Raw genomic sequence first — 24,404 nt, forward strand, 5'->3', positions numbered from 1 at the left:
AAAATGGAGACGGATGTGTCCGATGTCGGCAACCCCTTTTTAGTAGAAGACAACATGACTCTGGACACAGACCTGAACGACACTGACAACTATGGCGTCCCGGACCCCGGGCTGCTCGAAGAACGGGGTGAGCCGGCCTGGCCCGCACCCAGGCGCGATGTCAGCCGGAACCCAAAGCGCCCCGGGCAGTCCCGCACCCACAGGGCCCTCCTGACGGTCCCCGGCTGCCCGCCACCCTCTGGGGTGGGGGCCCAGGCCGCACAGTGGCGGTGACTGACGGCGCTGCCCCCACGGCCCGCAGAGCTGTCGTTCTTGAAGCTGGTCCCGAAGCTTTTCTTGAGGAGCACGACCCCCAACGCCCGCGCCCCGCCTGCTGTGGCTGCTGCTGCGGAGAAGCCTCCGCAACATCGTGGAGAAGGTGCGCCTGGCCCACGGCCTCTGCCTGGAGGCCTCGCTCCTGGCCTGGCGGCTCTCCTCGGGGTCCCTAGCAGGATCCAGCCATCCTCTGGGCTCCCGAGGCGGGGCGCCTCCTCTGCCCGCTCCCCCCAGTGGACTGACCGCCCGCCCACCCTCCTGCCCGCAGGAGAAGAGGTCCGAGCTGCGCGTGGCTCGCCTGACGCACGGACTGGAGCCGCTGCGCCGCCTGGAGGTGGCGGCCGGGCTGCGCTCGGTGGCGCTGGACCCCGTGGGGAGACGCTTTGTGGTGCTGGACCGGGCGGGCTGCCTGCACCTGCACCGAGAGGACGGCTGGGCTCTCGGGACGCTGCCGGCGCCCGTGGCACTCACGGGGCTGGTGGCTGTGCTGGGCCCGCTGGGCTCCATGAGCCGCTTCGTGGGCTGGGGCCCCGCAGGGCTGGCCATCCTCAAGCCCGACCTCAGCCTGCTGTGGCTGAGTGAGCCCAGAGTGGGTCGGCCGCCCCGCCGCGAGCCCATCTGCTGCCTGCCGGTTCCGGACCTGGGCCTGCTGCTGGTGGCGGAGGCGGGCGGAGGCCTGGCGCTCTGGAAGTTCCGTTTAGAGGGTCGCTGCCTGTTGCCTTGCGGGCCCTCGCTGCAGCCCCAGTTAAGCTGCGCTGGTGCCCTCACGCGCCTGGCTCTGGGGCCCCTGGCTCCCAACTACGTCCCTCGCTGCTTCGCGGCCTATGGCTCGGCTGTGCTCACCTTCGATCTGCACACCTGGACTGTCACAGACGTGTGCCAGGATCTCCACAAAACGTGAGGGGGCCCAGGGCGTGGGCGGAGGGAAAGCCAGTTGGGCCGGGCGCAGAGGCTCCGGGGAGGCCATGCTGAGTCCGCCGGGCCTTCCCCCAGCACCATCTCTGACCTGGCGTACTGCGGGGAGATGGAGGCCATGGTGACAGCTTCCCGAGACAGCACGGTGAAGGTGTGGGGGGCTGACTGGCAGATCCGGATGGTGTTCGTGGGCCACACAGGTACACCCCGCCCCACCCAGCCGTAAAGAGCGCCGCGCTGTCCAGAATCTCCACCATCTCTGGCCAAGCTTCTCTCTCTATCGTCACCCGAGCTGGTCGGTTTCCCCTCTCTCGGTCCCTGGTGCACCCGAGTGACACGCGCCCTCCTGCAGGCCCGGTGACAGCTATGGCCGTGCTCCCCAACACGACCCTGGTGCTGTCCGCCTCTCAGGACGGGACGCTCCGCACGTGGGACCTGCAGGCGGTGGCTCAGGTGGGCGAAGTGATGCTGAGCTACTGGGGCCAGAGCACGCGGTCCGAGAGCGTGAACCAGCTGCTGGCGCCCGCCAGCCCCGGCTGGCCCGTGCTCTCCGTGCGCGCGGGCAGCGTGGAGCTGTGGTGCCTGCGCGAGCTATACTCACCGTTGGCGCAGCTCTCCGCACCCATCCTGCACCTGCAGGTGGCGCCCGAGCTGCCCCTGCCCCCATACCTGCCCGCTCGCCTCGTGTGCGCCTGCACCGACGGCTCCGTCTACCTGGTGAACCCCGAGACGGGGCGCACAGTGAGCGCGCTGCTGCTGGGGCCTGAGGACTGCGCCGCCGCCGTGGCCTACTGCCTGCCGCGCGAGGTGCTGTGGCTGCTGACGCGCGCAGGGCACCTGGTGCGGGCCAACGCGGCGTGCAGCCCCATGTGCGTGCTGCTCCGCAAGAGCCCGCTGCCGCTCCCCGCGCCCCGGCCCTGCTGCCTGCACCTCTACAGCCACCTCACGGACCCAAGGAGCGCGTTCTCCACCTGGGAGACGGTGCGCCAGCGCAAAGGTGAGGTGGGCCACAGCGACATCCGAACCTGGAAGGAGAAGAACAGGTAGGTGGCCCGGCCGTCTGGCTCAGCGGTTGAGCGTCGACCCAGGAACCAAGAGGTCGCAGGTTCAATTCCCGGTCAGGGCACATGCCGGGGCTGCGGGCTGGATCCCCTGTGGGGGGTGTGCAGGAGGCAGCCAATCCATGATTCTCTCTCATTGATGTTTCTCTCTCTCTCCCCCTCTCCCTTCCTCTCTCTCTCTAAAAAAACCAATAAAAACATATTTTTTAAATAGGATATACATGAAAAGAAAAGAACAGGTAGGTGTCGGAGCCAGTGAGGGCCGGGCGGGCCTGTGGGGCCCGTGCCAACAGGCTGGTGTCTCCTGCAGGTACCTGCCGGTGGTGGGGCACACGGATGGCACCTTGTCGGTGCTCAGCTGGCACACACTGGAGCCCGTCTTCCACACAGAGGCGCACAGCCCGGGCCCGGTCACTGCCATCGCATCGACCTGGAACAGCGTCGTGACCTCCGGTCAGTACCCCCTCCCACTGCCCCAGAGCCGGGAACCCCTTCCCTGCACAAAGGCCCAGCACTGGCTCTGCCCCACCTGGCAGGCGGGGACTTGACGGTGAAGATGTGGCGTATGTTCCCCTACTCGGAGGAGAGCCTGAGCCTGCTACGCACCTTCTCCTGCTACCACCCCGCCTTGGCGCTATGCGCGCTCCGGAGGAACATTATGGTGGCCTTCGAGGACCCTGACAGCGCCACCTACGGGCTGGTGCAGTTTGGCCTGCACAACAGCCAGCGCTATGACCACCGGCCCCAGGACGACCACTTGGACCACATCACTGGTGAGGGGGCAGGGCTGAGGGGTGGATATATCTACACTAATAAAAGACACATGCAAATTGACTGTACCTTCGCTATGCCTTAAGCCACGCCCACCAGCCAATCAGAGCGACTATATGAAAATTAACCCAACCAAGATGGCCACCAGCAGCCATGGAGCTGGAGCAAGCAGGAGGCTTGGTTGCCCCAGTGATGGAGGAAGCCAAGCTTCCTGTCTGCTGCAACCAGCTCTGAGCTCCACTCAAGGGTACAAAGTTTCAATTATAGAAGATAAATAAACCCCAGATACCTGCTTTCAGCCGGCTATGGCCACGGAGCTGGAGCGAGCAGGAGGCTTGGGTTGCCCCTGGCGATGGAGGAAGCCAAGCTTCCGCCCACCCCCCCCCCACCCCCCCCCCCCGGTCTGGCCAGCTCTGAGCTCCACTCAAGGCTACAGTTTTAATTATAGAAGGTAAATAAATCCCAGAATAAAAAAAAGAAAGAAAAAAAGGAGAGACTAGGAGCTTCCGTTGCCGGGGGGCTTGGCCATCCTGAAAACAGCCCTCAGTCCCTCACCCAGACTGGCCAGGCACCCCAGTGGGGACCCCCCACCCTAAAGGGGGTGTGGCTATCCTGAAAACAGCCATAAGCCCCTCACCCAGGCTGGCCAAACCTCCATGGGGTGAGGGTCCGCACTGGGGAGGGCTTGAACAGCCTGCAAACAACCATCAGTCCCTCACCCAGGCTGGCCAGGCACCCCAGCGGGACCCCCACCCTGATCTCCGACACCCTCAGGGCAAACCAGCTGGCCCCCACCCATGCACCAGGCCTCTATTCTATAAAAAGGATAATATGCAAACTGACCCTAACAGCAGAACGATTGGGAATGACTGGTCACTATGACACACACTGACCACCAGAGGGCAGATGCTCAATGCAGGAGCTGCCCCCTGGTGGTCAGTGCACTCCTACAGGGGGAGCTCTGCTCAGCCACAAGCCAGGCTGATGGCTGCCAGCACAGCGGTGGTGGTGGGAGCCTCTCCCGCCTCCTCAGCAGCACTAAGGATGTCCAACTGCAGCCTAGGTCTGCTCCCTGCTGGTAAGTGGACATCCCCCGAGGGCTGCCGGACTGCCAGAGGGATGTCTGACTGCCAGCTTGGGCCCAATCCCCCAGGGAATGGGCCTAAGCCAGCAGGTGGACACCCTCTGAGAGGTCCCAGACTGCAAGAGGGCATAGGCTGGGCTGAGGGACGCCCCCCGCAGAGTGCACAAATTTTTGTGCACCAGGCCTCTAGTGTGTGTGTGTATATATGTATATATAAATATTTTATTGATTTTTTACAGAGAGGAAGGGAGAGGGATAGAGAGTTAGAAACGTCGATGAGAGAGAAACAACGATCAGCTGCCTCCTGCACACCCCCTACTGGGGATGTGCCCACAACCAAGGTACATGCCCTTGATCTGAATCGAACCTGGGACCCTTGAGTCCGCAGGCCGACACTCCATCCACAAAGCCAAATCAGCCAGGGCTATATATATATATATATATTTTATTGATTTCACAAGAGGAAGGGAGAGGGAGAGAGAGATAGGAGCATTAATGATGAGAGAGAATCATTGATCGGCTGCCTCCTGCACCCCCCACTGGGGATGGAGCCCACAACCCGGGCATGTGCCCTTGACCCAAATCGAACCCAGGACCCTTCAGTCTGCAGGCCTAGGCTCTATCCACTGAGCAAAACTGGCCAGGGCTGGCCCTGATTCTTGACTCTGAGCCTCGCCCCCAGGCCTGTGCTGCTGCCCCACACTCAAGCTGTACGCCTCCTCCAGCCTGGACTGCACCATGCGGATCTGGACCACCGAGAACCGCCTGCTGCGGTGGGCTGGGCCCTGATGCGGGAGGGAGGGCAGGAGGGCAGGCGGCCCGGCTGGGACCCTGGGGGCAGCTCATTCGCTCCCAGCAGAGTCTAGCGGCTGAACAGGGGAGAGAGCCTCTCACTATCCTGCTCCCTGTACTTCCTGCTCTTTGGAGCAAGGCTGGCCTCATGCCCTGGGCCCCCCTGCAGACTCCTGCAGCTGAACGGAGCGCCTCAGGCTCTGACCTTCTCCAGCAACAATGGAGACCTGGTGCTGGCCCTGGGCTCCCGCCTCTGCCTGGTACCCCACAGGCTCTACCTGCCCACAGCCTACATGGTGAAGGTGTGCCGTGAGCCCGGGGGGTGTGGGTAGGGCTGCTGCAGGCACACAAGCTTCCCGGCCAGGGCTCCAGGCTCCTTTCCCTGCTCAGAAGCTGTGCCAGAAGCCCCCCGATGGGCTCGATGACCCTCCCCTGCCGCTGACCACCCAGGAGTCGCTGACTTCAGTCCAGCTGCAGAGGTTGTCCAGCCTGCATGGGGTGGCCAGCCTCAGTTCAGCCAGCAGGCCTGCTGAGCCAACCCGGAGACTCCCACCCAGCTGCCCTGGCTCAAGGTCTGGCTGTGTGCCCCCAGTGTCCCAGCACGAAGTCCCAGGGCTCCCAGGCCCCTGGGGCCACCTCAAGCCTGTCCCAGCCCTGGCACCCCCTCCTGTCTCCTGTGCCCCCTCAGGGGCCTGGCCACCCTCCTGGATGACTGTCCCAGCCTCAGTCCAGTCCCGCTTAGCGTACCTCCTATCATCCCTGTCTACAGCTCGGCCTTGTCTTTCTTCCGCCACTGGACGGCAGTACCTCAGCAGCCGCTCTTGAAGGAGGTGAGGTGGATCCTGACCCCTCCCCACCCCAATGCCCAGGCCTGCCCCCTGCCCAGGCTTGGGCCACATCCCTGGGGCGGGCCTGGGATCCCTGCGGTTATCTGGGTAGCACATGGCAAGACTCCGGGAAGAATGGGCTGACCTCTGACCCCCTGCCCCAGGACCTGGAACCCTTATCTGCCCGGGACCAAGACCTTCAACAGCTGAGACGGGGTCAGGTGGTGCCAGCAGCCCGGGCCCCGCTCTCCTGGCAGCAGCAACTGGAGGCCTTTGACAACTACTTGTATCTGGTCTACGGCCCGGCCCTGCTGGTGGGTGGGGTGCTTCCCCGCACCAGCCCCGACCCAGCCCCTTCCTCCATCCTGGGGCTCTGACACCACCCCCTGCCCTGCCTGCACCCCCCAGGGCATGCATCCCAGGACAGAGTCCCAGCAGTGGACCAGCATGGCCATCACAGTGGAGAAGAACGGGGATGTGTCCACCCTGCCGAGCGTCACCCCCAGTCTGGCGAAGGCTGGGGTCCGCACTGACTCTCCCAAAATGCTGCCTCCACGGGACTGGGGGGCCCTGAGCCAGCGCTTCGCCCACCCTCCCCGAGTCACCCTGCCCATCCCACCCACCCACCAGCGGGACCACAGCAGGGCATCCCAGGTGAGGCCTCCTACCCCTGCCCCCCCTCTGTCCTGACTGCAGGACCCTGCCCCCGCCCCTGACTCCTCCCGTGCCCCAGCTGCTGGCTCACTCCTCCCTGAGCTCCTTCCTGGGCCTCAGCGTGGACCTGCAGCTGCAGTCGGAGCAGCTCCGACAGGAGAGGCCTGCGTCCCCAGAAGCACCGTCTTCCCACCTGAAGCACAGGGTGAGGGGCCAGGCCGGGGGGATGCTACAAACCGCCCCCCAGGGCAGAGCTGCAGGGGGGCACTGAGTCCCCGCTGGGCTCTGAGCCCCTGGCCCGTCCCCAGGTCCCGCTGCTGCTGGAGAGGCGGCCCAAAGAGCTCCTGTCCGACCTCGGGGGCTTCTTTCCTGCCTCTGCTCAGCACTATAAGGTGAGACCCCCCCCAGAGGCCCTCCCTACAGGGGTCACCCTGATGGTGCTCCCCATCATCTCTCTATTCCTACAAACAAATATTTATTGATTTCAGAGAGGAAGGGAGAGGGAGAGAGACATAGAAACATCAATGATGAGAGAGAATCATGGATGGGCTGCCTCCTGCACACCCCACACTGGGGACCGAGCCCACAACCCGGGCCTGTGCCCTTGACCAGAATCGAATCCAGGATCCTTCAGTCTGCAGGCCGCTGCTCTATCCACTGAGCCACACCAGCCAGGGCTCCCCGTGATTTCTGAAGGCTCCACCTGCCTGTGTGTTGTGTGGGGGGCACCCGTTCAGCGCCTGGAGGCCTGGCAGGAAGCTGGGCGGTGGCAGGTGGAATAGGGCAGAAGTCAGTCCTCGCCCACCAGGCTGTCCTCTACCCCTAGAACCTGCGGAGGCCCATCCACTTCCCAGGCTGGGTCCCCAACTCCGTGGTGCTGCAGCAGATGTGGCTGCCCCAGGAGGTCAGCGGCCTGGGGAACCTCCCTCAGCTGACTGCCCGAGACTCGTCTAAGGCAAGGGGCAGGCAAGGGGCGGGGCTGGCGCTCGCCCTGTGGGCAGGGGAGGGCTCTGCAGCAGGGGGGGAGGGGGGTGCCACTCGTGCCAGTGGCTAGTGGTGCTGTCCCCTCTGCAGCCAGCGGGCAGCCAGGAGGACCTGTGGCTGTTGCGGGGCAGACAGCCCCGCACCAGGAGCCAGATCCAGTGGTCGGATGAGGGGGACGAGGACCTGGACCTGGACCTGGACCTGGAGCTGGACTGGACCTTGGACTATCCCCTCTCGTCTCCGGAGCCCTCCCAGGAACTGTTGACGTTTGAGAAACCGGCAGTGATGCAGGGGCGCGCCCCCAGCAGGGCTGCGGTGAGTGGAGCAGAGAGGGAAGCGAGGCTTTCAGTGGTCACCACGACCCTCCACGCCACCTCCACCATCCAGAGATATGAGTTCTTGGCCAAGAGACACATCCGGGAGACCACTGCCAGGACAGAGACCTTTCTCCGCCGCCACCAGCACCGCCTCGGGCACTCGCTCTGGGAACTGCGCTACGGGCACCTGCCCAGGTTCCTGCGTTTCTTTGTCATCCAGAACTGGTTCAAAAAGCTCTTCCCCATCTTCACCCTGGAGGTTTGTGGGGGCGGCCGGGGGGTGGGGGGGATGCCTGGGAAGCTGGCTGGGGGGAGGGGGGAGTGGCGCAGGGGCAGGGCCTCAGCTCGCTGTCCTTGCAGGCGTACCCCGAGGTGGGCACGGTGGACGGCCTGGCCTCGCGGCTCATGGACCTGCTGAAGGAGGCCTCCTGGGAGAACCGTGTGCACATCCTGTGGGCGCTGCTGAGGCTGCTGCCCGAGATGAGCAAAACCCTCTACAAGAAGCTGCAGGAGACCCTCAAGTACCTGCTCAACCTGGACGAGCCCCCCAACCTCCAGGTCCGCCCCACCCCGCCCGCCTCGCCCCAACCCGCCCTGTCATGCTCCAGGCCGGCCCCACAAATCGCCCTCCTGCCGGTGCTCAGGAAAAGACCCAGAGGCAGTTCGTGATGCTGGCTCTGCAGCTGCAACTGGCCTGCTCCCTGGAATCCCGCGAGGTGGTGCTGGAGCTCATGTCCTACCTCCTCTACTCGCCAGCTTCCTGCAGGTGAGGCGGCCCTGGGCAGCAGGGGTGGGAGGCAGGAGCTGGGGGACGGGGCATGAGCCGCCCTCACCTGTCGCAGGCCTGAGCTCAAGAAGCTGCTGGAAGGGCTGGGCCTCCAGGACCCGGAGGGCTTCCTGTTCAGGGAGATGATGACCTGGGTGCAGGACCTGGACCTGCACTGCAAGGCCGTGCTGCGCAGATGCTGTTCCCAGAAGCTGGAGGAGATGACCCACCTCCTGGAGGTGGGGGGGGGGGGGGGGACCTGCCAGTGGAACCTCTTGCCTTCGCCCAGGGCTTTCCCCAGGTGCAGGGAGAGCAGGGGAGGCTGGGAGGCCTTGCCTTGCTCTAGATCAGCGGTTCTCAACCTGTGGGTCTCGACCCCTTTGGGGGGTCGAACGACCCTTTCACAGGGGTCGCCTAAGATCATCGGAAAACACATACATAATTACATATTGTTTTTGTGATTAATCACTATGCTTTCATTATGTTCAATTTGTAACAGTGAAAATGCATCCTGCAGATCAGATATTTACATGACGATTCATAACAGTAGCATCATTACAGTTATGAAGTAGCAACGAAAATAATTTTATGGTTGGGGTCACCACAACATGAGGAACTGTCTTAAAGGGTCGCGGCATTAGGAAGGTTGAGAACCACTGCTCTAGATCCACGGCACCTGTCCTCCCAGTCCCGCCTCTCTCGGGATCTTCCTGCTTCTTCCTGGGAGGGAGTCTGCAGCGGGGTCCAGCTGGGGTCCAGGAGCAGCACCCGATCCGGCCTCCTGCCCCCCCCTCCCCCGCAGGTAGAAGCCTTGCAGCCGTCAGTTGCCAGGTTGTCAGAGGTGCTGCCCAAGGTTTCTGAGACTGTGCTGTCGCCGGTCTCCTCGGGGCCCTCGGTGCACTCCGCACTCTCCACCGTCTCCTGGACACGCTTGCAGCCGGGCTTGACCAGAGACCTGGGCCCCGTGACCCTGGATTCCCAGGTCCAGCAGCTGACCTCGCAGTTCCCCGTCCACCACAGCCACCGCACGCTCTCGGAGAGCCTGATGCCCTTCTCCTCCGTGCCCGACATCCACGTGCGCTCCTCGGCGCCCGACGCGATGCCCGACCACCCACTGCCACTGGAGCAGACAGACTGGTCGCGGTCAAAGATGCTGGACCTGGGGCCGATCGACGCACTCAACTTCTTCTGCAAGCATCGGAGGAGCTGCCTGCAGGAGGCGGCCAGGGACCAGAGGCCGCACCTGCTGCCGCCCAACGCCGTGGTGCCACAGCCCCGTGACCACCTGTGAGCGGCTGAGGGCGCCGGGCACCGGCTGGGGCAGGGCCCACGGGGTGGCTGGGGGCCTGGCTCAGTCAAACCCACCTTCTTTTTTATTTTTATTTTTAAAAATATATTTTTATTGATTTCAGAGAGGAAAGGAGAGGGAGAGAGAGAGAAACATCAATGATGAGAGAGAATCATCGATTGGCTGCCTCCTGTATGCCCCTTATTAGGAATCGAGTCCGAAACCCAGGCATGTCCCCCTTGACTGGAATCGAACCTCGGTCCCTTCAGTCTGCACGCTGACGCTCTATCCACTGAGCTGCACCAGCCAGGGCTCACACCCACCTTCTTACCACCCTAGGCTTGACCCCATTCTCAGGCTCCAGGAGATCAAGCTCCAGGGATCTGCAATGAGACTGAGGGGTGAGTGGGGACAGGGGTAGAGACTGGACCCTGAGCTCCACCCCACCCCCACCCCAGCTTGGGTCCCACAGGGCCTCAACCTCACCCCAGGCCTCACTGCCCTGACGACCCCAGGCCAGATGCTGGCCCGGCACGGTGAGGGCCGCACCCTCGACGGCTCCATCCGGACGCTGAAGCTGCCGCTGCCTCGGGTGGAGCTGCGGCCTTTCCCCGTGGACTGGCCCAGGCCTGCCCGCCCGCTGCCGCCCCTGCTCCTGCAGCCAGCCCTGCAGCGCTACTTCCTGCCGGACCTTGCAGACCCGGACTTCTACCGCTGACCCGCTGGCGACCTTGGCCGGACCCTGGTCCCAGCCCCCCCTGCCCTCCAGCGGGGGTTCAGGACACAGCTCTCCACCCGCCGTCCACCCCTGGCCAAGACCAGGGACTGGAATAAAGTCCAGCCAGAAAACTAGCTGCCCTGACCGTCTTTGGGGGCCACCAGGGAGGTGTGGCTGGTGGAGTGGGTGGGACAGGGTCGGGGCTGTGGTCAGCCCATGGGGGGCCGCACCCGTCCACCCAGGCAGGGAGCCATAGTGTGGGCTCGTCCCTGCTCAGGCGTCAGCCAGCATTTCTCCGTCAGTTACTGAGGGCGAGAAGGGAGGGCGGACTACAGGCCAGAGGGTGGCCAGGTGTTCCGGGGAGAGGAGAGGGTCTGGATGGCTGCAGGTGTGGGTGGGCGGCAGTCTTTTTTTAAAAAATATATTTTTATTGATTTCAGAGAGAAAGGGAGAGATGAAAACATCAATGATGAGAATCATTGATTGACTGCCTCCTGTACACCCCCCACTGGGGATCGAGCCGCAACCTGGGCCTGTGCCCTGACCGGGAATCAAGTTGTGATCTCCTGGGTCATAGGTTGAAGCTCAACTGCTGAGCCAGGCCAGCCGGGCAGGGGCTGTGGTCTTTGGGTGCAGGAGAGACCGGGAATCTGTTGGCACATCGTTCCCTTTAGGCTAGAAGGACTCCTGTCATCCAAAAAGCAATGAAAGGGGCCGTGTCCTCAGGACCTAACACCAGCCGGGGACAGACTATCTGTGAAGCGGGGGGACTCCCGTGCACACGGGCGACTTGGCCGCCGGGGAAGGGCCTGTTCTGGCGTTCACACCCTTCGGTTGGGCTGCCCGGGCAGCAGTTTCCTTCCTGTGTCTTCAGCCTCCGGCTTTAGAGGTTGCTTCCCCATGGCTTTCTGGTTACAGCTGGCCTCCCACACCTTCCCCATCTCCCCCGAGCTGCGCAGGGGGTCCTGATATGGGGCTGCTGAGTAGAGGGTTCTTTTGAGGCCAAGCAGGGCCAGGGTGCCAGCCTGGAGAGCTGCAGGGCGGAACCATTTTAAAGGGAGTTTGTGTGGCCTATGGTGGTCTGCTTCTACTGGTTTTCATGGTTCAAATTATAAAAGCAACAAAAGCTTTTAAAATTAAAAAATGAGCCCTGGCAAGTGTAGCTCATTGGTTAGCGTGTTGACCCATGCACTGAAGGGTTGAAGGTTCGATTCCCCATGAAGGGCACATACCTGGGTTGCAGGTTCAATCCCTGGCCCCGGCTGGGGCTGTGTGGTAGGCAACCAATCAGTGAGTCTCTGTCACATCGATGTTTCTCTCTCTCCGCCGCTCCCTCCTTTCCACTCTCTAAAAATCAGTGGAGCCCTAATGGGTTTGGCTCAGTGGATGGAGCGTCAGCCTGTGGACTGAAGGGTGCCAGGTTCGATTCCGGTCAAGGGCATGTACCTGGGCTGCGGGCACATCCCCAGTGGAGGGTGTGCAGGAGGCAGCTTGTCGATGTTTCTCTCTCATCGATGTTTCTAACTCTCTCCCTTCCTCTCTGTAAAAAATCAATAAAATGTATTTTTAAAAAAATCAATGGAAAAACTATCCTCGGGTGAGGGAGGATCAACAAAAACAACAACGACAAAAAACAAACAAAAAACCAACCAAACAGAACAACAATATGAGAAAGTAGGGCAAGGGTAAACAGGTAAAAACAACCATAAATGAAAATATTAATATTTAAAATACATAACAATATGCAATTATTTTTAAATGAAGAAATCTGTTACTGAAATATAGCATTAAGAGAGTGAAAAGGCAGGCCACATGTGACTAAAAATGACTCACCCCAAAACATAGAAAGAACTTCTACAAATCAATAACAACAAGAAGAATCACACAACCTAATGAAAAAAAATGTACAGAAAGCCAGAATGAGATTTTCACAATAGAAGTCAAAATAGAAGAAAAAAAAAAATGTACTCCACTTCCTGTGTGATCTTAGGTGCGTTACTGTAAGCCTCAGCGGACTGCCCTGAGGATGAAATTAATTAGTATTGATCTCCACACTCGGGACCAGGGCTCAGCGCAGGGTGTGCAGATAGAAAGTGAAGCCGGACCCCTTCCTCACATTATTGACAGGAGACACTTTCAGACGATCTGAATATTGGAAATAAAAGTGTAAGTGTACCACAAGGTAACCAGAACACTTAGAAGGGAAAGATAGACATATTTGCTGAATAAAAAATGGATTGATGCTCAGCCACTGAGCCACGCCAGCCTGGCCAACTCTTGTAGTTTTAACTTTGAAATTATTTCCTTTTTTTTTTTTTTTTTTTTTACCTTTTCATTTATCTTGGAAATATTTAAAGCCCCCTAGCTGGTGATTTCTGTAAACACTTGTGGACTACAAGTGGGCCCTGAGGTGCACATTTTTGTCTCACTCAAAAGTGCCCAGCAGAGGGCACCGTTTACCTGTGTTACCCATAACCTCCCACTCCCCTCCCCAGAAATGTTCTGCTTTTAGGGGCCGGATCTGCATGCGGGGAGCACGTAGTGTCCTTGGAGGGGTGGGCACTTCTTCTCCGCTCCCACGGGACTCTCACACAGCTCAGGTCGGGCCTGCGGCTGTGGGGTGCCCTCCTCATGGGCCTGCGTCGGGGGCCAATCCCAGCTCTTGGGCCTGTTACCTACAGGCTTCAGGGGCATCATTGCTCCTAGGACTAACATCCTAGTCCTCAGTGCAGATAAAAATAATACCCATCTTTTTTTTTTTTTTAAGAAGGCACTGTGTCTTTTTTTAAAAAATTGATTTCAGAGAGGAAGGAGAGGGAGAGAGAGAGAAACATCAATGATGAGAGAGAATCATTGATCAGCTGCCTCCTGCACGCCCCCTACTGGGGATCGAGTCTGTAACCCGGGCTTGTGCCCTTGACTGTGGACCCTTTAGTCCACAGGTTGAGGTTCTATCCACTGAGCCATACCAGCTAGGGCAATACCCATCTTTTAAGGGACTTGTAACTGTGTAAAAGTAAAGTACATAAATAATCCACGACAAAGGATAAATGGGGAAAACCTTGTAATAGGAAAGAAGAGCGGTCTCCCTGAGCTGGTTGCGCAGTGGTTAGGGCTTAGGCCTGAGGACCGAAGGGTTGTGGTTTGGTTCCAGGCGAGGATGCATGCGGCTCGACCCCAGTAGGGGGCGAGCCGGAGGCAGCCAATCCATGATTCTCTCTCCTCATTGATATTTCTCTCTCTCTCCCTCTCCCTCCCTCCCTAGAATCTATAAAAAAATATATTTTAAAAAATAAAATTTAGCATTTTAACTATTTTTAATACATTTTTATTGATTTCAGAGAGGAAAGGAGAGGGAGAGAGCGATAGAAACATCAATGATGAGAGAGACCCATTGATCGGCTGCCTCCTGCACTGGGGATCGAGCCCGCAACCGGGGCATGTGCCCCTTGACCGGAATCGAACCTGGGACCCTCCAGTCCACAGTCCGACGCTCTATCCACTGAGCCAAACCAGCCAGGGCTATAAAAATATATTTTTTAAAAATACTAAAATTGAAAATATATGAACAAAACAGGGTTAGGCAGGAATGCAAGGCTGGTCTAACACTGCAAGTTAAAGTCATTGACCGCGTCTCTCCCAGCGAAGGTGGGCCTCTGCCCAGCCCAGGATGGGGGGCACGTGATGGCAGCCAGCAGGGCCGCGGGTCACCCCGGGGAAGGCGCCAGAGGGGCCCCAACATGTGTGCCTATAGGAGCCCCAGGGCCCGTCCTCCCACCAGGCAGCCGCTTCCGGCCGGCACCCAGTCCCACAATGCTCCGCGCCTCGGCGAAGCCCCGCCCCACGCTCTGGCCCCGCCCCCTTCACAGAGTCCTCGGCCTCGGATTGGTCTCCGTGGCTTCCGTGTTCCTGGTGGGCGGGGCCGTGGACCCAGTGGCGGGGCGGGGCGGGGCGCACGGACCCGGGCGGAGCTTCCCGGGCGACCGCGAGATGCGGGGAGGCTCGGGGGAGGCTGCGGCGGACGCGGGCGCGCCGGCCGGCGGCGTTGGCACCGAGGGGTCGCTGTCTCCGGAGGCGGCGGCGGAGGCGGCCAAGCTCCTGCCCTTCCTGGCGCCCGGCGCGCGGGCGGACCTGCAGGAGGCGGCGGCGGGGCACGTGCTGGCGCTGACGGGCTCCGGGCCGGGCCGGACGCTGCTGGCTGGGCAGGCGGCGCTGCTGCGGGCGCTGGTGGAGTTGGCGGCGGCACCCGCCCCGGCCCCGGCCCGCGACGCCGCCCGCGCCCTCGTCAACCTGGCCGCCGACCCCAGCCTGCACGAGTCGCTGCTGGCGGCTGCGCCCGGGCTGCCCGCCCGCTTGCTCGGCCGCGCGTTGGACCCGCAGTGGCCCTGGGCGGAGGAGGCGGCCGCCGTGCTGGCCAACCTCAGCCGCGAGCCGGCGCCGTGTGCCTCGCTGATGGAGGCGCTGACGGCCGCGGAGCCCGGGGAGGCCGGCCTGGAGCGGCTGGTGCGCGCGCTGTGCACGCCCGGCTACAACGCCCGCGCGCCCCTGCATTACCTGGGGCCGGTGCTCTCCAACCTCAGCCAGCGGCCCGCGGCGAGGGCCTTCCTGCTGGACCGGGACAGGTGCGCCCCAGGCGGCCCGCGGGGAGGGGGAGTGAGCAGGGACAGCACTGAGTGGCCCCTCCCTTCAGGTGCGTGGTCCAGCGGCTGCTGCCCCTCACCCAGTACCCGGACTCCACAGTGCGCAGGGGCGGGGTCGTGGGGACGCTGCGGAACTGCTGCTTCGAGCACCGTGAGTGGTTGGGGGGGCCGTTGCGATGGGGGCAATGGAGGGGGAGACTGAATTCTAGGGCCCCTCTAGACTGGAGTGGCCCCCATCCCCGTCTCTTACCCCCTCCAGGACACCACGAATGGTTGCTGGGGCCCGAGGTGGACATTCTCCCCTTCTTGCTACTGCCCCTGGCTGGGCCTGAGGACTTCTCTGAGGAGGAGATGGAGCGTGAGTGGCTGAGGTGCAGCCTCAGGCTTAACAGGAGGGGAGGACAGGAGTGGGAGGGGGAGGGATTGTCCCCATCAGGGCCCCTTCTGAAACCTCCTAGCGAGTGGCTGAGCACAGATGGGGCTGACAAAGGTGGGGTCTGGCCCGGTGGCCCAGCACAGGGACCCAAGGACTCCCACATCCACCCCTAGGGCTGCCCGTGGACCTACAGTACCTGCCACCAGACAAGCAGCGGGAGCCTGACGCTGACATCCGGAAGATGCTCATTGAGGCCATCATGCTGGTGAGCAGGGGTCCCGCTGCAGGAACCCCACCCCCCAACATAGACGCTGACCTCTGACTAACATCTGCTCTCTCTCAGCTGACGGCCACAGCACCTGGTCGGCAGCAGGTGAGGGACCAGGGAGCCTACCTGATTCTCCGAGAGCTGCACAACTGGGAGCCTGAGTCTGATGTGCGGGGGACTTGTGAGAAACTCATCCAGGTGGGTGCAGGGTTTGGGAGGAGGAGGGGGATGGGGGCGTGCCCACGGTGTGCCAGCGCCTGCTCACCTGCCTCCCCTGCTGCAGGTGCTTATTGGGGATGAGCCGGAGCGTGGCATGGAAAACCTGCTGGAAGTGCAGGTACCTGAGGATGTGGAGCGGCAGCTGCAGGAGCTGGACCGCCAGGAGCAGGAGCAGTGCCTGCGGGAGCAGCAGGAGCGGGAGCTATCTCCAGAGCCACAGGCGGAGGGGGCTGCACCCACCTGAGGCACCTGCACAGACCACCGCCAGCTCCAGGCCCACCTTGACGAGCCCACCCGTCCTGGCCTCCCAGATCAGGCCTTCCTGCAGCTGCCTGCAGGCCTCTGGGTCACCTTGCTCCGAGGCTGTTCCCTACTGAGAAGAAAGCTACACTTAAGCTCTGGGTTCATGCTGAGAGCTCTTGGGCTAATGCCCCTGAAACATTGGAGAGTTGCGGGCACCTCCCTGTGCCCTGTTGCTTGAGCAAAAATGCAGCTGGTGCCTGGCCAGCGTGGTTCAGTGGTTGAGCATTGACCTATGAACCAGGAGTCACGGTTTGATTCCCGGTCAGGTCAGGGCACACTGAGGCGGGTTGCAGGCTCCATCTCCAGCATGGGGCGAGCAAGAGGCAGCTGAACATGATTCTCTCTCATCGCTGATGTTTCTCTCTCTCTCCCTCTCCCTTCCTCTCTGAAATCAATAAAAATATATATATATATTTAAAATGCAACTTGTTCAGAGGAGCTGGCCAGGTCCTGTGGCTCTCAGGTGCCTCCGCAGAGATAGCCCGGGGAGCCATGTCCATCCTCCAGGGCTGGAGGCGCGGGGGGAGGGCTGGACATTGCAAGCCTGAGAGGCCAGCTGGCGCTTTCGTCCCAGGGTTCCACGAGGCCGAGGCAGCCACCAGGTGTGAGCAGTGCCCCTTCCTGCCAGTCCCACCCAAGTCCCTCCACCTGGGCCCTCTGCTGACCCTCAGCCTCCATGGCCTGACCTGAGGCCTTCACCAGCTGCAGCCTGTCCCTGGGCTCTCCTAGAGCTGCCCCCCGCCCCCCCAGCCTGTCCTTGGAGCACTAGTGGGGTGCTGCCTCCCCTTCATCCTCCACCTTTCCACTTGACCCAGACCCTGATCTTCCCGCAGCCCCTTGCCAGCACAAGACCTACCCCCCCCCCCCCCCCGCCATGGGTGGTCCCCCTACTCTGCATCCTCCGAGTAGTCACCCAGGCTGTCCCTGGAGGCTGTCTGTGGCCCTCACGCCTCTATATGCCCTTCCTGGGCCTCTCGCCAAATTTACTGCCATCTTTTGCATAGGACCCAAGTACTGCCCTCCAGGCCGGGACGCCCTGGTGCTGTGGCCCAGCAAGGCTCCCCAGGGGTCCTCAGCACTGCCACCCCTCGCGCCCTCTGTCTCCTGCTGTCAGCCCCTGGAGGCGGCGCTCAGGTGCTCACGGTGCCTGGTGTCTTCCCCACGCGCGGTCCCTCCCACTCTCCTTCCCCGTTGAAGCTCTGGCGCGTGGGCGCCTTCTCCCTGGTTAAGGAGGCTCCCCAGTTTCCTGGCCGCTGGTTCACACCTCCGCTCCACAGAATAAACGGTTTATGTGGCCTCCACCCTGTCCACCCACTGCCCTCGGCTGACCAGGCGCTGCCCCGGCGCGCTCCTGAGGGCGCTCGGGGAGCACAGCGGAGGGGGCCCATGGCGAAGGGGGCTGGCCTTCGCGATGCTCTGGAGCCCGGGCCCAGCAGAGGCAGAGCCCGCCCCTCGGCCAGGGCGGGCCTCCGGGGGCGGGGGCGCTGTGCCGGAGGCACTCTTGGGGGTCCCCTGCTGCTGCGGGCGACGCAGCTGCCGAAGCGGCCTGGTGCGCTCGGAGTCCTCTCCAGGCTCCGCCGGATTATCTGCTGTGGACGCATGGGTTGGGGCGGGGGGGGGGGGGGTCAGGCGGGGCGCCGGGGGGAAGCCCTGCCGCCCGCCCCTCGGACACCGTCCCACCTGGCGCAGCGCGGAGCGCCGAGCGGAAGAGCGCGGGCGGGGCGGGCAGCATCCAGCGGTGAGCGGCCACCTGCGGCAGGTCCGGGCGCGCGCAGGGGCGCAGCTGGAGCAGCGCCCGGATCAGGTCCTGGCACTCTGAGGGCGAGGGCGAGGGCGAGGGCTGCAGCGCCTGCCCCCTTGGCCGCTGCCCCCTTGGCCGCTGCCCACTCGGACCCCACCCCCCACCACCACCACCCCGCACCCCGTAACTGATGGGGAGACGCGCACAGAGCCGGCAGCCTGCCCTGGGCTTCCTTTCGGGGTGGCCACCGCCTCTCCCAGCTTCCCCCTCACCAGCGGGCGGGAGGGGTGGGGCGAGGGGGTGCCAGCGGAGTCTCTCCCCGGTTCCCCTCTTCCGGGCGCAGAATGGCCCCTCCGGCCAGGCCTCCTGCCGGCGGCGGGCTCACCTGGGGACAGGCCGGGCGGGAAGGCGGGGCCGCGGCGCATCAGGAGCAGCATGCGGTGCGGCCGGCGCTCCTTGAAGGGCAGCTTCCCGGTCACCATGGCGTAAAGGATGACACCTCTGGGGGCGGGGCTCTCGGGGCGGCCCCCACCCCGCCCCGGGCCCTGGCCCGCGGGGTGCCCCGGGACACTCACAGGCTCCACATGTCCGCCCGCTCCCCGCTGTACTTCTTGCTCATGAGGATCTCGGGCGCCGTGTAGGCCACGGAGCCGCAGAAGGTGCTCAGCAGCGCGTCCTTGAGCGCCGACTGGTTGGCGAAGCCGAAGTCTGTGCAGGGGCCGGGGGCGGGGCGGGCGGGGCACGGGGAGGGGTGAGGGAGGGAGGGAGGGCTGTGTGGTGGGCATGGGGGTGCGGGTGCCTGCAGGGTGGCTGTAGGCAAGGGTGGGGGCAGGCCTCCTGGGAGGGTTGAAGGTCAGCCACTCTGGAGCAGACAAGTGGGGGGGGTGGTGGGGGGGGGGGCTTCTGCGAGGTGAGTAGCTGGGTCGGGGGTCAGCACAGGCTTGGGCCGGGCGGGAGCTGGGCTGAGGGCTCACCTGTCAGCTTCAGGAAGCCTTGGTCGTCCAGCAGGATGTTCTCACACTTCAGGTCCCTGCGTGGGGAAATGCAGGTGGGGCTGGGCCTGGCTCAGGTGGGCCTGCCCCTCCCTGCAGGCAGGGGTGGGCTGGGCGGGCACCCTCACCGGTGCACCACACCAGAGCTGTGGCAGTGGGCCACGGCGCTGACCAGCTGCCAGAACAGCCTGTGGGCCTCCTTCTCCTCCAGCCCCGGGCAGCGGCGGTGGTCGGACACCGTGTTGATGTGTTCCAGCAGGTCGCCGCGGCCCGCCAGCTCCAGGACCAGGTAGGCGCGCTGGCTGTTGTGGTAGGTCTCGTACAGCTGCACCTGCGGGACCCCACCCGCCTGCTAGCACCCCAGGAAGGGACTGTCGGTGCCCTAGATTGGGGTGTCGGGATGGGGAAGGAGGCAGGCCTGGGTGGGCGGCAGGCGTGGTGAGGGCTGGCGCAGGGGGTGGGCAGGATGGGGTCAGACATCTGGAGGTCTCTGCCCACCACATTCAGGTGCTTGTACGTGGCATTGAGTGATGAGATCTCTCGGGGCAGGAACTTTTGGGCCAGCTCCACAGGGGCCTCGGCAGTAGAGACGATCTTGATGGCCACCTGCAGGGGTGGGGGGGAGCGGCTGTGGGCAGACCACAGCCCCAGGGCAGGGAGTGACAGGGCAGGGCCCAGGTCCTGTGCACGGTGCTGACCTTGGTGGGGGTGAGGGGCGGGGGGTAAGCAGAGCCCTGGGAGACAGTGCAGGCCTTTTCCCCACTCCTGTCGGGGCACTTCCTCAGGTCTCCAAGGACTGCAAGCGGTCAGCCTGGGGAGCCTGAGCCTCCAGGGAGCATGTGGGATCGATTGGGAGAAGCCAGAGCGGCTGGGAGGTGCCTGAGAAGGGTTAGGATGGAGCCCACTAGGGCTGGGTCGGAGGGCACCCGAGCTCCGGGGCAGGGTGGCGGCGGCCTCACCATGCTGTGGCGCTTGCCCCGCAGGTCGGAGGCCAGCCGGGGGTTGTGCTGCACGCGCTCCTGCGTGGCGTAGGCCAGGTAGACTTTGGAGAAGGCCCCGGAGCCGATCTTCTTGGGTGAGAGCAGGTAGCCCTTGTCCCTGCACTCACGCACCTGGGCCATGAAGGTTCGCTGGTCCAGCTTTCGCCTGCTGTTGCCCTTCATGGAGGGCAGGGCACTGTGGACGGAGCTGGGGCTGTCCAGCTCTTGGGAGGGGGAGGGGGAGGGGCGTGGCAGAGGCCTGACTTGTGTCTGAGGGATGGGGTGACAGGGCTGCAGGAGGCCCGGCAGGACCTGCACCCCCTCGAGGCTTTGGAAAGCTTTGCTGGGATGGGGGCAGAGGCAGGGGAGTGGCCAGGGCCGAGAGCTCAGGGTGGGGACTGAGGCTGTGGGGAGGGACAGCTCTGGGAAAGAAGGGAAGGTTCTAGAATGAAGGGTTCTAGAACTGCAGCTGCACTGTGCCCTCAGAGGGGTGTCCTTCTGTCCCCAGGACCTGCCTGTCGAGAGCGTCTCACTGACAGCAGCCCTGTCCTGCATAGGGGCCCCCTCCGTGGTGAGAACCCCTGAGGGCTAACGTCAGGGGGAAAGGACAGCACTTGCCAGCAACTATCTTAACTGCACTCCTTGTCCTTTGGGAGGGTCCCGAGCTGGCAGCTGGGGGAGGGGAGCACTGGCCTTCCTCTGCCGAGGCCTGGAAGCTTCTCCTGCCTGGGCAATGGCCCGCAGAGCTCTCTGCAGACTCAAGGACACAGCCCCAAGGAAGGGGGACCCCCCTGGGCCCACCCCAACCCCTGCAGCTTCCGGAGAGAGCAGCCACCATGACCCGGCCTTCTGCCCTCGAGAGTCTTCTGTGAGCACTGTTACCAAAGGGAGTAGCCGGTGACATTATTAGTGCCTATGCCTGCCAGGTGCCCCGCCAAGCGGCCATAGTTGGCGCACCTCCCGCCTCCCACAGACCCCAGCTGACGTGCCTGTCCCAGGAGGCAGCCAGTGCACGTTCGGGATCTAAAATCGGAGCATAACCAGGTGATGCCCCTTTTACAGGTGACAGAACTCAGGCCCAAATACGCAGTCTCTCTGCCGTGAACCAGACGGCGCAGACGGAGGGCGGCTGCTCTGGGAGTGTCCCACGGGGCCTGGGGCCTGCTGGCGGCTTGGTGTCTGTGGACCTGACTTGTCCCCCCTGGGACTCCTGGTAGGTGTGGCGGGCCTGCTGCAGGGACGGCCTGGAGTGCTCTGCCCGGGGGGCCCAGGCTCATTTTGTCATCCCTGTTGGACTGTGAGCTGTTTGGGAGCAAGGCTTGTGCTTGCTATTCCCTTACTCACCCATAGCCTATGTCTGGCAAATTGCCTAGAACAGTGATTCCCAAAGTGGGCGCTACCGCCCCCTGGTGGGCGCTGCAGCGATCCAGGGGGGGCGGTGATGGCCACAGGTGCATTTGTTTTAACTTTTTTTGTATTACCTTTCTATTCTGAGTTCAATAAATAGTTTCATAATTTCAAACTTCAATGTTTCTAATTTACACCTTTCTTTACTATATTTTACGAAAAAGGTAGAAACATTAATACATATATCTTTCTGTTTAATTGCTATTAAAATTAAAAATAATTAATTTCCAGGGGGCGCTGAGTAATATTTTTTCTGGAAAGGGGGCGGTAGGCCAAATAAGTTTGAAAACCACTGGCCTAGAATATAGCAAATGTGGATAAACTAGCTGGATGGTGCTGACCTAGAGATTAGGAAAAGAGCAGAAGCACCCCTCCCTGGCCACTTCCACATGTCCCAGGTATTCTAAGCAGAGGGTTAATATGTGTTTTTTGTTTGTTTGTTTGTTTGTTTGTTTTCAGGGAGGAAGGGAGAGGGAGAGAGAGAAACATCAGTGATGAGAGAATCATTGATTGGTTGCCTCCTACACGCCCTGTACTGGGGATGGAGCCCGCAACCCGGCATGTGCCCTGACCACGAATCGAACCCTGACCTCCTGGTTCATGGGTTGATGCTCAGGTGAACCATTCCGGCCGGGCCGGAGGGGATTTAAGATGGGGTTGCTACTCAGGTGTTGGCGGGTCTGGAGAAGGGCCCTGTCTAGAGCTAGAGCAGCACAAGGGAGAAATGTGGGGCTCCGGCCAAGGGCGGCTGCGCTACTGCCCACACCCCTCTCACCTTTGCTCCCACCAGGACCCAGGACACACTGGAGGCCAGCAAGTCTGTCCCCAGCCTCATCCTTCTGCAAAGTCCGCCTTACCCTCCTCTTTCTCTGCACCCTAGGTCACCCCTCCATTCCAGGGACAGTCACTGAGCACCCAGCACAGGCTGGGCGTGGTGCTGAGCTCTGGGAAGCAAAGAGCAGATATGGGCCTGTCCTAGAGCGTACCGTTGTGGAAGGGAGACTGGCATTAGCAATTTAATAGAAGTTAGATGACAGCTGTGATCGTGCTGGGCAGCGTGTGTGCTTGGGGACTGAAGTCTGGCTGAGTTGGGGAGGGGGCAGGGCCAGGTGGGCATGGCAGGCACTGGCCACGGGGAGCAGAGGCAGGGCTTCTGCAGGAGAGCAAGCCGGCCAGCTGTGAGCTGGGGAGAAGCCCCTCCCCACCACTTCCACGTGTCCCATTTGACCTCTCCCCTCCAGCCTAGTGGGGATACAGTTGGTGGGTTGGGGTTGGGGTTGGGGTTGGGGCTCTTTCCGAGGTGCCAGCCCCATCTGTCACACCTCACCCAGCCATCTGAGTCCTGTCCCCTAACTTCGGGCTCCATTCCTACAAAAGAAACAGGCTGGCCTGGCCGGCGTGGCTCAGTGGTTGAGCATAGACCTATGAACCAGGAGATCACGGTTCAATTCCCGGTCAGGGCACGTGCCTGGGTTGCATGCAACCAATCAATGATTTTCTCTCATCATTGATGTTTCTCTCTCCCTCTCCCTCTTTCTCTGAAATCAATAAAAATATATTAAAAAACAAAAGAAACAGGCTGAAGTCCTCTCTGTGGAAGAATGCCCCTCCCCTCACTGTTAAGCTGCCACCTGTCCTCATATTGGAGCCCCACTTTGCCGCCTTGTCCCCTCGCCCACAGCTCTCTGCAGACACTTCTTGCACCCTGGATGTCCTGCCGCTGACCACTTCCTTCTCCAAATGCACTGCTCACTTCCTGAGCTTCTGGAAGGTCACTTCCTCCTTTATTTTGGTCTGTGAACACATCCAAGCGATTTCAGCCTCAGGGTCTTTGCAGGTGCCAGTGTCTCTGCCCAGAATGCGGGCCCCTCTCCCAGGCCGGAGCCGCGCCCCTTACAGCACATTGTGCGTCTTATAAATCTTTACTTGTGTATTGTCTGCCTCTCCAGACCCAAGGCCCCGAAGGAAGAGAACTGCTCGCCTTCATTTCTGGGGTCTGCTGGCCTCCTGTGTGCGTGTGTGCGCGTGCGTGCGTGCGTGCGTGCGTGTGTGTGGTTGGTTGGATTAATATTATGGATTTTTTTCAATAGATGGAGTTACACGTATGTTGATACATATGCGATTTGATATGTATGCTATTTTGTTGTATTGACAACAAGCTTCAAAACTTCATATGCCAAATTTTCTGAAGGTATTAACACCATAGATATTTTTACGCTTAAAAATGTCGAATTTCGTGCCAAAAAAAGAGCATTTGCAGGAAGTTTTAATTCATTACTTTATTTTGAAGAAAAGTGCTACTGAAAGTGATCGTATACTTCAGGAAGCTTATGGTGAACTTGCTCCATCTCAAGATACTCGTGAATGCTGGTTTAAATGCTTTAAAAATGATGATTTCGATGTGAAAGACAAAGAACGTCCAGGTCAACCGAAAAAGTTTGAAGACCAACAATGACAAGCATTATTGGATGAAGATGCGTGTCAAACTCAAAAACAACTTGCAGAAAGATCAAACGTTGCTCAGCAAACAATTTCCGATTGTTTACAAGCAATGGGAACGATTTTAGAGGAAGGAAAGTGGGTGCCACATCAACTGAAGGAAAGACAAATGGAAAACTGAAAAGTCATCAGTAAAATGTTGCTTCAATGGCACAAAAGTCTTTTTTGCATCGATTGTGACTGGTGATGAAAAGTGGATTTATTTTGAGAATCCCAAACGCACAAAATCATGGATTGATCCAGGTCAACCATCAACATCAACTGCAAGGCCAAATCGCTTCGGAAGGAAGACAATGCTCTGCGTTTGGTGGGATCGGGAAGGTGTGGTGTATTATGAGTTTCTAAAACCAGGTGAAATCATTCATACTGATCACTAACGACAACAAATAATCAATTTGAGCCATGCTTTGATCGTAAAACAAAAATGGGCCAGAAGACACGGCAAAGTAATTTTGCTTCATGATGACGCACCATCACACACTTCAAA

At 61.0% G+C, this 24,404-nt stretch overlaps 3 protein-coding genes across 3 annotated transcripts; 2 read left to right on the forward strand and 1 right to left on the reverse strand.

Moving 5' to 3' along the window:
• The first annotated feature begins 3 nt into the window (after positions 1 to 3).
• On the forward strand, positions 4 to 10,492 carry WDR97 (WD repeat domain 97). Its single transcript, XM_070392111.1, is given in 25 exon segments — positions 4 to 127; positions 302 to 366; positions 368 to 418; positions 584 to 1,212; positions 1,309 to 1,430; positions 1,583 to 2,273; positions 2,602 to 2,744; positions 2,828 to 3,064; positions 4,829 to 4,919; positions 5,108 to 5,240; positions 5,329 to 5,510; positions 5,627 to 5,768; positions 5,930 to 6,079; positions 6,174 to 6,419; positions 6,499 to 6,624; positions 6,728 to 6,811; positions 7,246 to 7,374; positions 7,494 to 7,718; positions 7,791 to 7,979; positions 8,081 to 8,278; positions 8,365 to 8,486; positions 8,563 to 8,725; positions 9,289 to 9,773; positions 10,114 to 10,175; positions 10,290 to 10,492. Coding segments are annotated over 25 exon segments (4,992 nt in total).
• Positions 10,493 to 14,478: 3,986 nt separating this feature from the next.
• HGH1 (HGH1 homolog) lies at positions 14,479 to 16,723 on the forward strand. Its single transcript, XM_070392124.1, has 6 exons — positions 14,479 to 15,114; positions 15,183 to 15,283; positions 15,392 to 15,490; positions 15,682 to 15,773; positions 15,852 to 15,974; positions 16,060 to 16,723. Exons 1-6 carry the CDS (start codon positions 14,483 to 14,485, stop codon positions 16,237 to 16,239), a joined length of 1,227 nt encoding a protein of 408 aa, XP_070248225.1. The 5' UTR covers positions 14,479 to 14,482; the 3' UTR covers positions 16,240 to 16,723.
• Positions 16,724 to 17,585: 862 nt separating this feature from the next.
• LOC138993043 (testis-specific serine/threonine-protein kinase 5-like) lies at positions 17,586 to 20,194 on the reverse strand. Its single transcript, XM_070392112.1, has 8 exons — positions 19,991 to 20,194; positions 19,530 to 19,637; positions 19,160 to 19,362; positions 19,014 to 19,069; positions 18,615 to 18,747; positions 18,425 to 18,540; positions 17,979 to 18,113; positions 17,586 to 17,887 (listed from the first exon to the last, which is right to left on the reverse strand). Exons 1-8 carry the CDS (start codon positions 20,192 to 20,194, stop codon positions 17,586 to 17,588), a joined length of 1,257 nt encoding a protein of 418 aa, XP_070248213.1.
• Positions 20,195 to 24,404: the final 4,210 nt, after the last annotated feature.

Source organism: Myotis yumanensis, unplaced genomic scaffold (genome assembly GCF_028538775.1).
Source record: "Myotis yumanensis isolate MYYU_CA2020_CCGP unplaced genomic scaffold, mMyoYum1.0.hap1 SCAF_15, whole genome shotgun sequence".
NCBI classification, from domain to species: Eukaryota; Metazoa; Chordata; class Mammalia; order Chiroptera; family Vespertilionidae; genus Myotis; species Myotis yumanensis.

What these genes read in the sequence shown, in the direction of transcription:
- LOC138993043 (XM_070392112.1), bottom strand. Translation starts at nt 20,194, where the DNA reads ATGAAGGGCAACAGCAGGCGAAAGCTGGACCAGCGAACCTTCATGGCC. An exon ending in CGGGCGGACATGTGGAGCCT is followed by an intron (nt 18,541 to 18,614) that starts GTGAGTGTCCCG and finishes CCCCGCCCCCAG; the next exon opens with AGGTGTCATCCTTTACGCCA. An exon ending in GGCGCTCCGCGCTGCGCCAG is followed by an intron (nt 17,888 to 17,978) that starts GTGGGACGGTGT and finishes ATGCGTCCACAG; the next exon opens with CAGATAATCCGGCGGAGCCT.
- HGH1 (XM_070392124.1), top strand. Translation starts at nt 14,483, where the DNA reads ATGCGGGGAGGCTCGGGGGAGGCTGCGGCGGACGCGGGCGCGCCGGCC. An exon ending in CTCTGAGGAGGAGATGGAGC is followed by an intron (nt 15,491 to 15,681) that starts GTGAGTGGCTGA and finishes ATCCACCCCTAG; the next exon opens with GGCTGCCCGTGGACCTACAG. An exon ending in TCATTGAGGCCATCATGCTG is followed by an intron (nt 15,774 to 15,851) that starts GTGAGCAGGGGT and finishes GCTCTCTCTCAG; the next exon opens with CTGACGGCCACAGCACCTGG.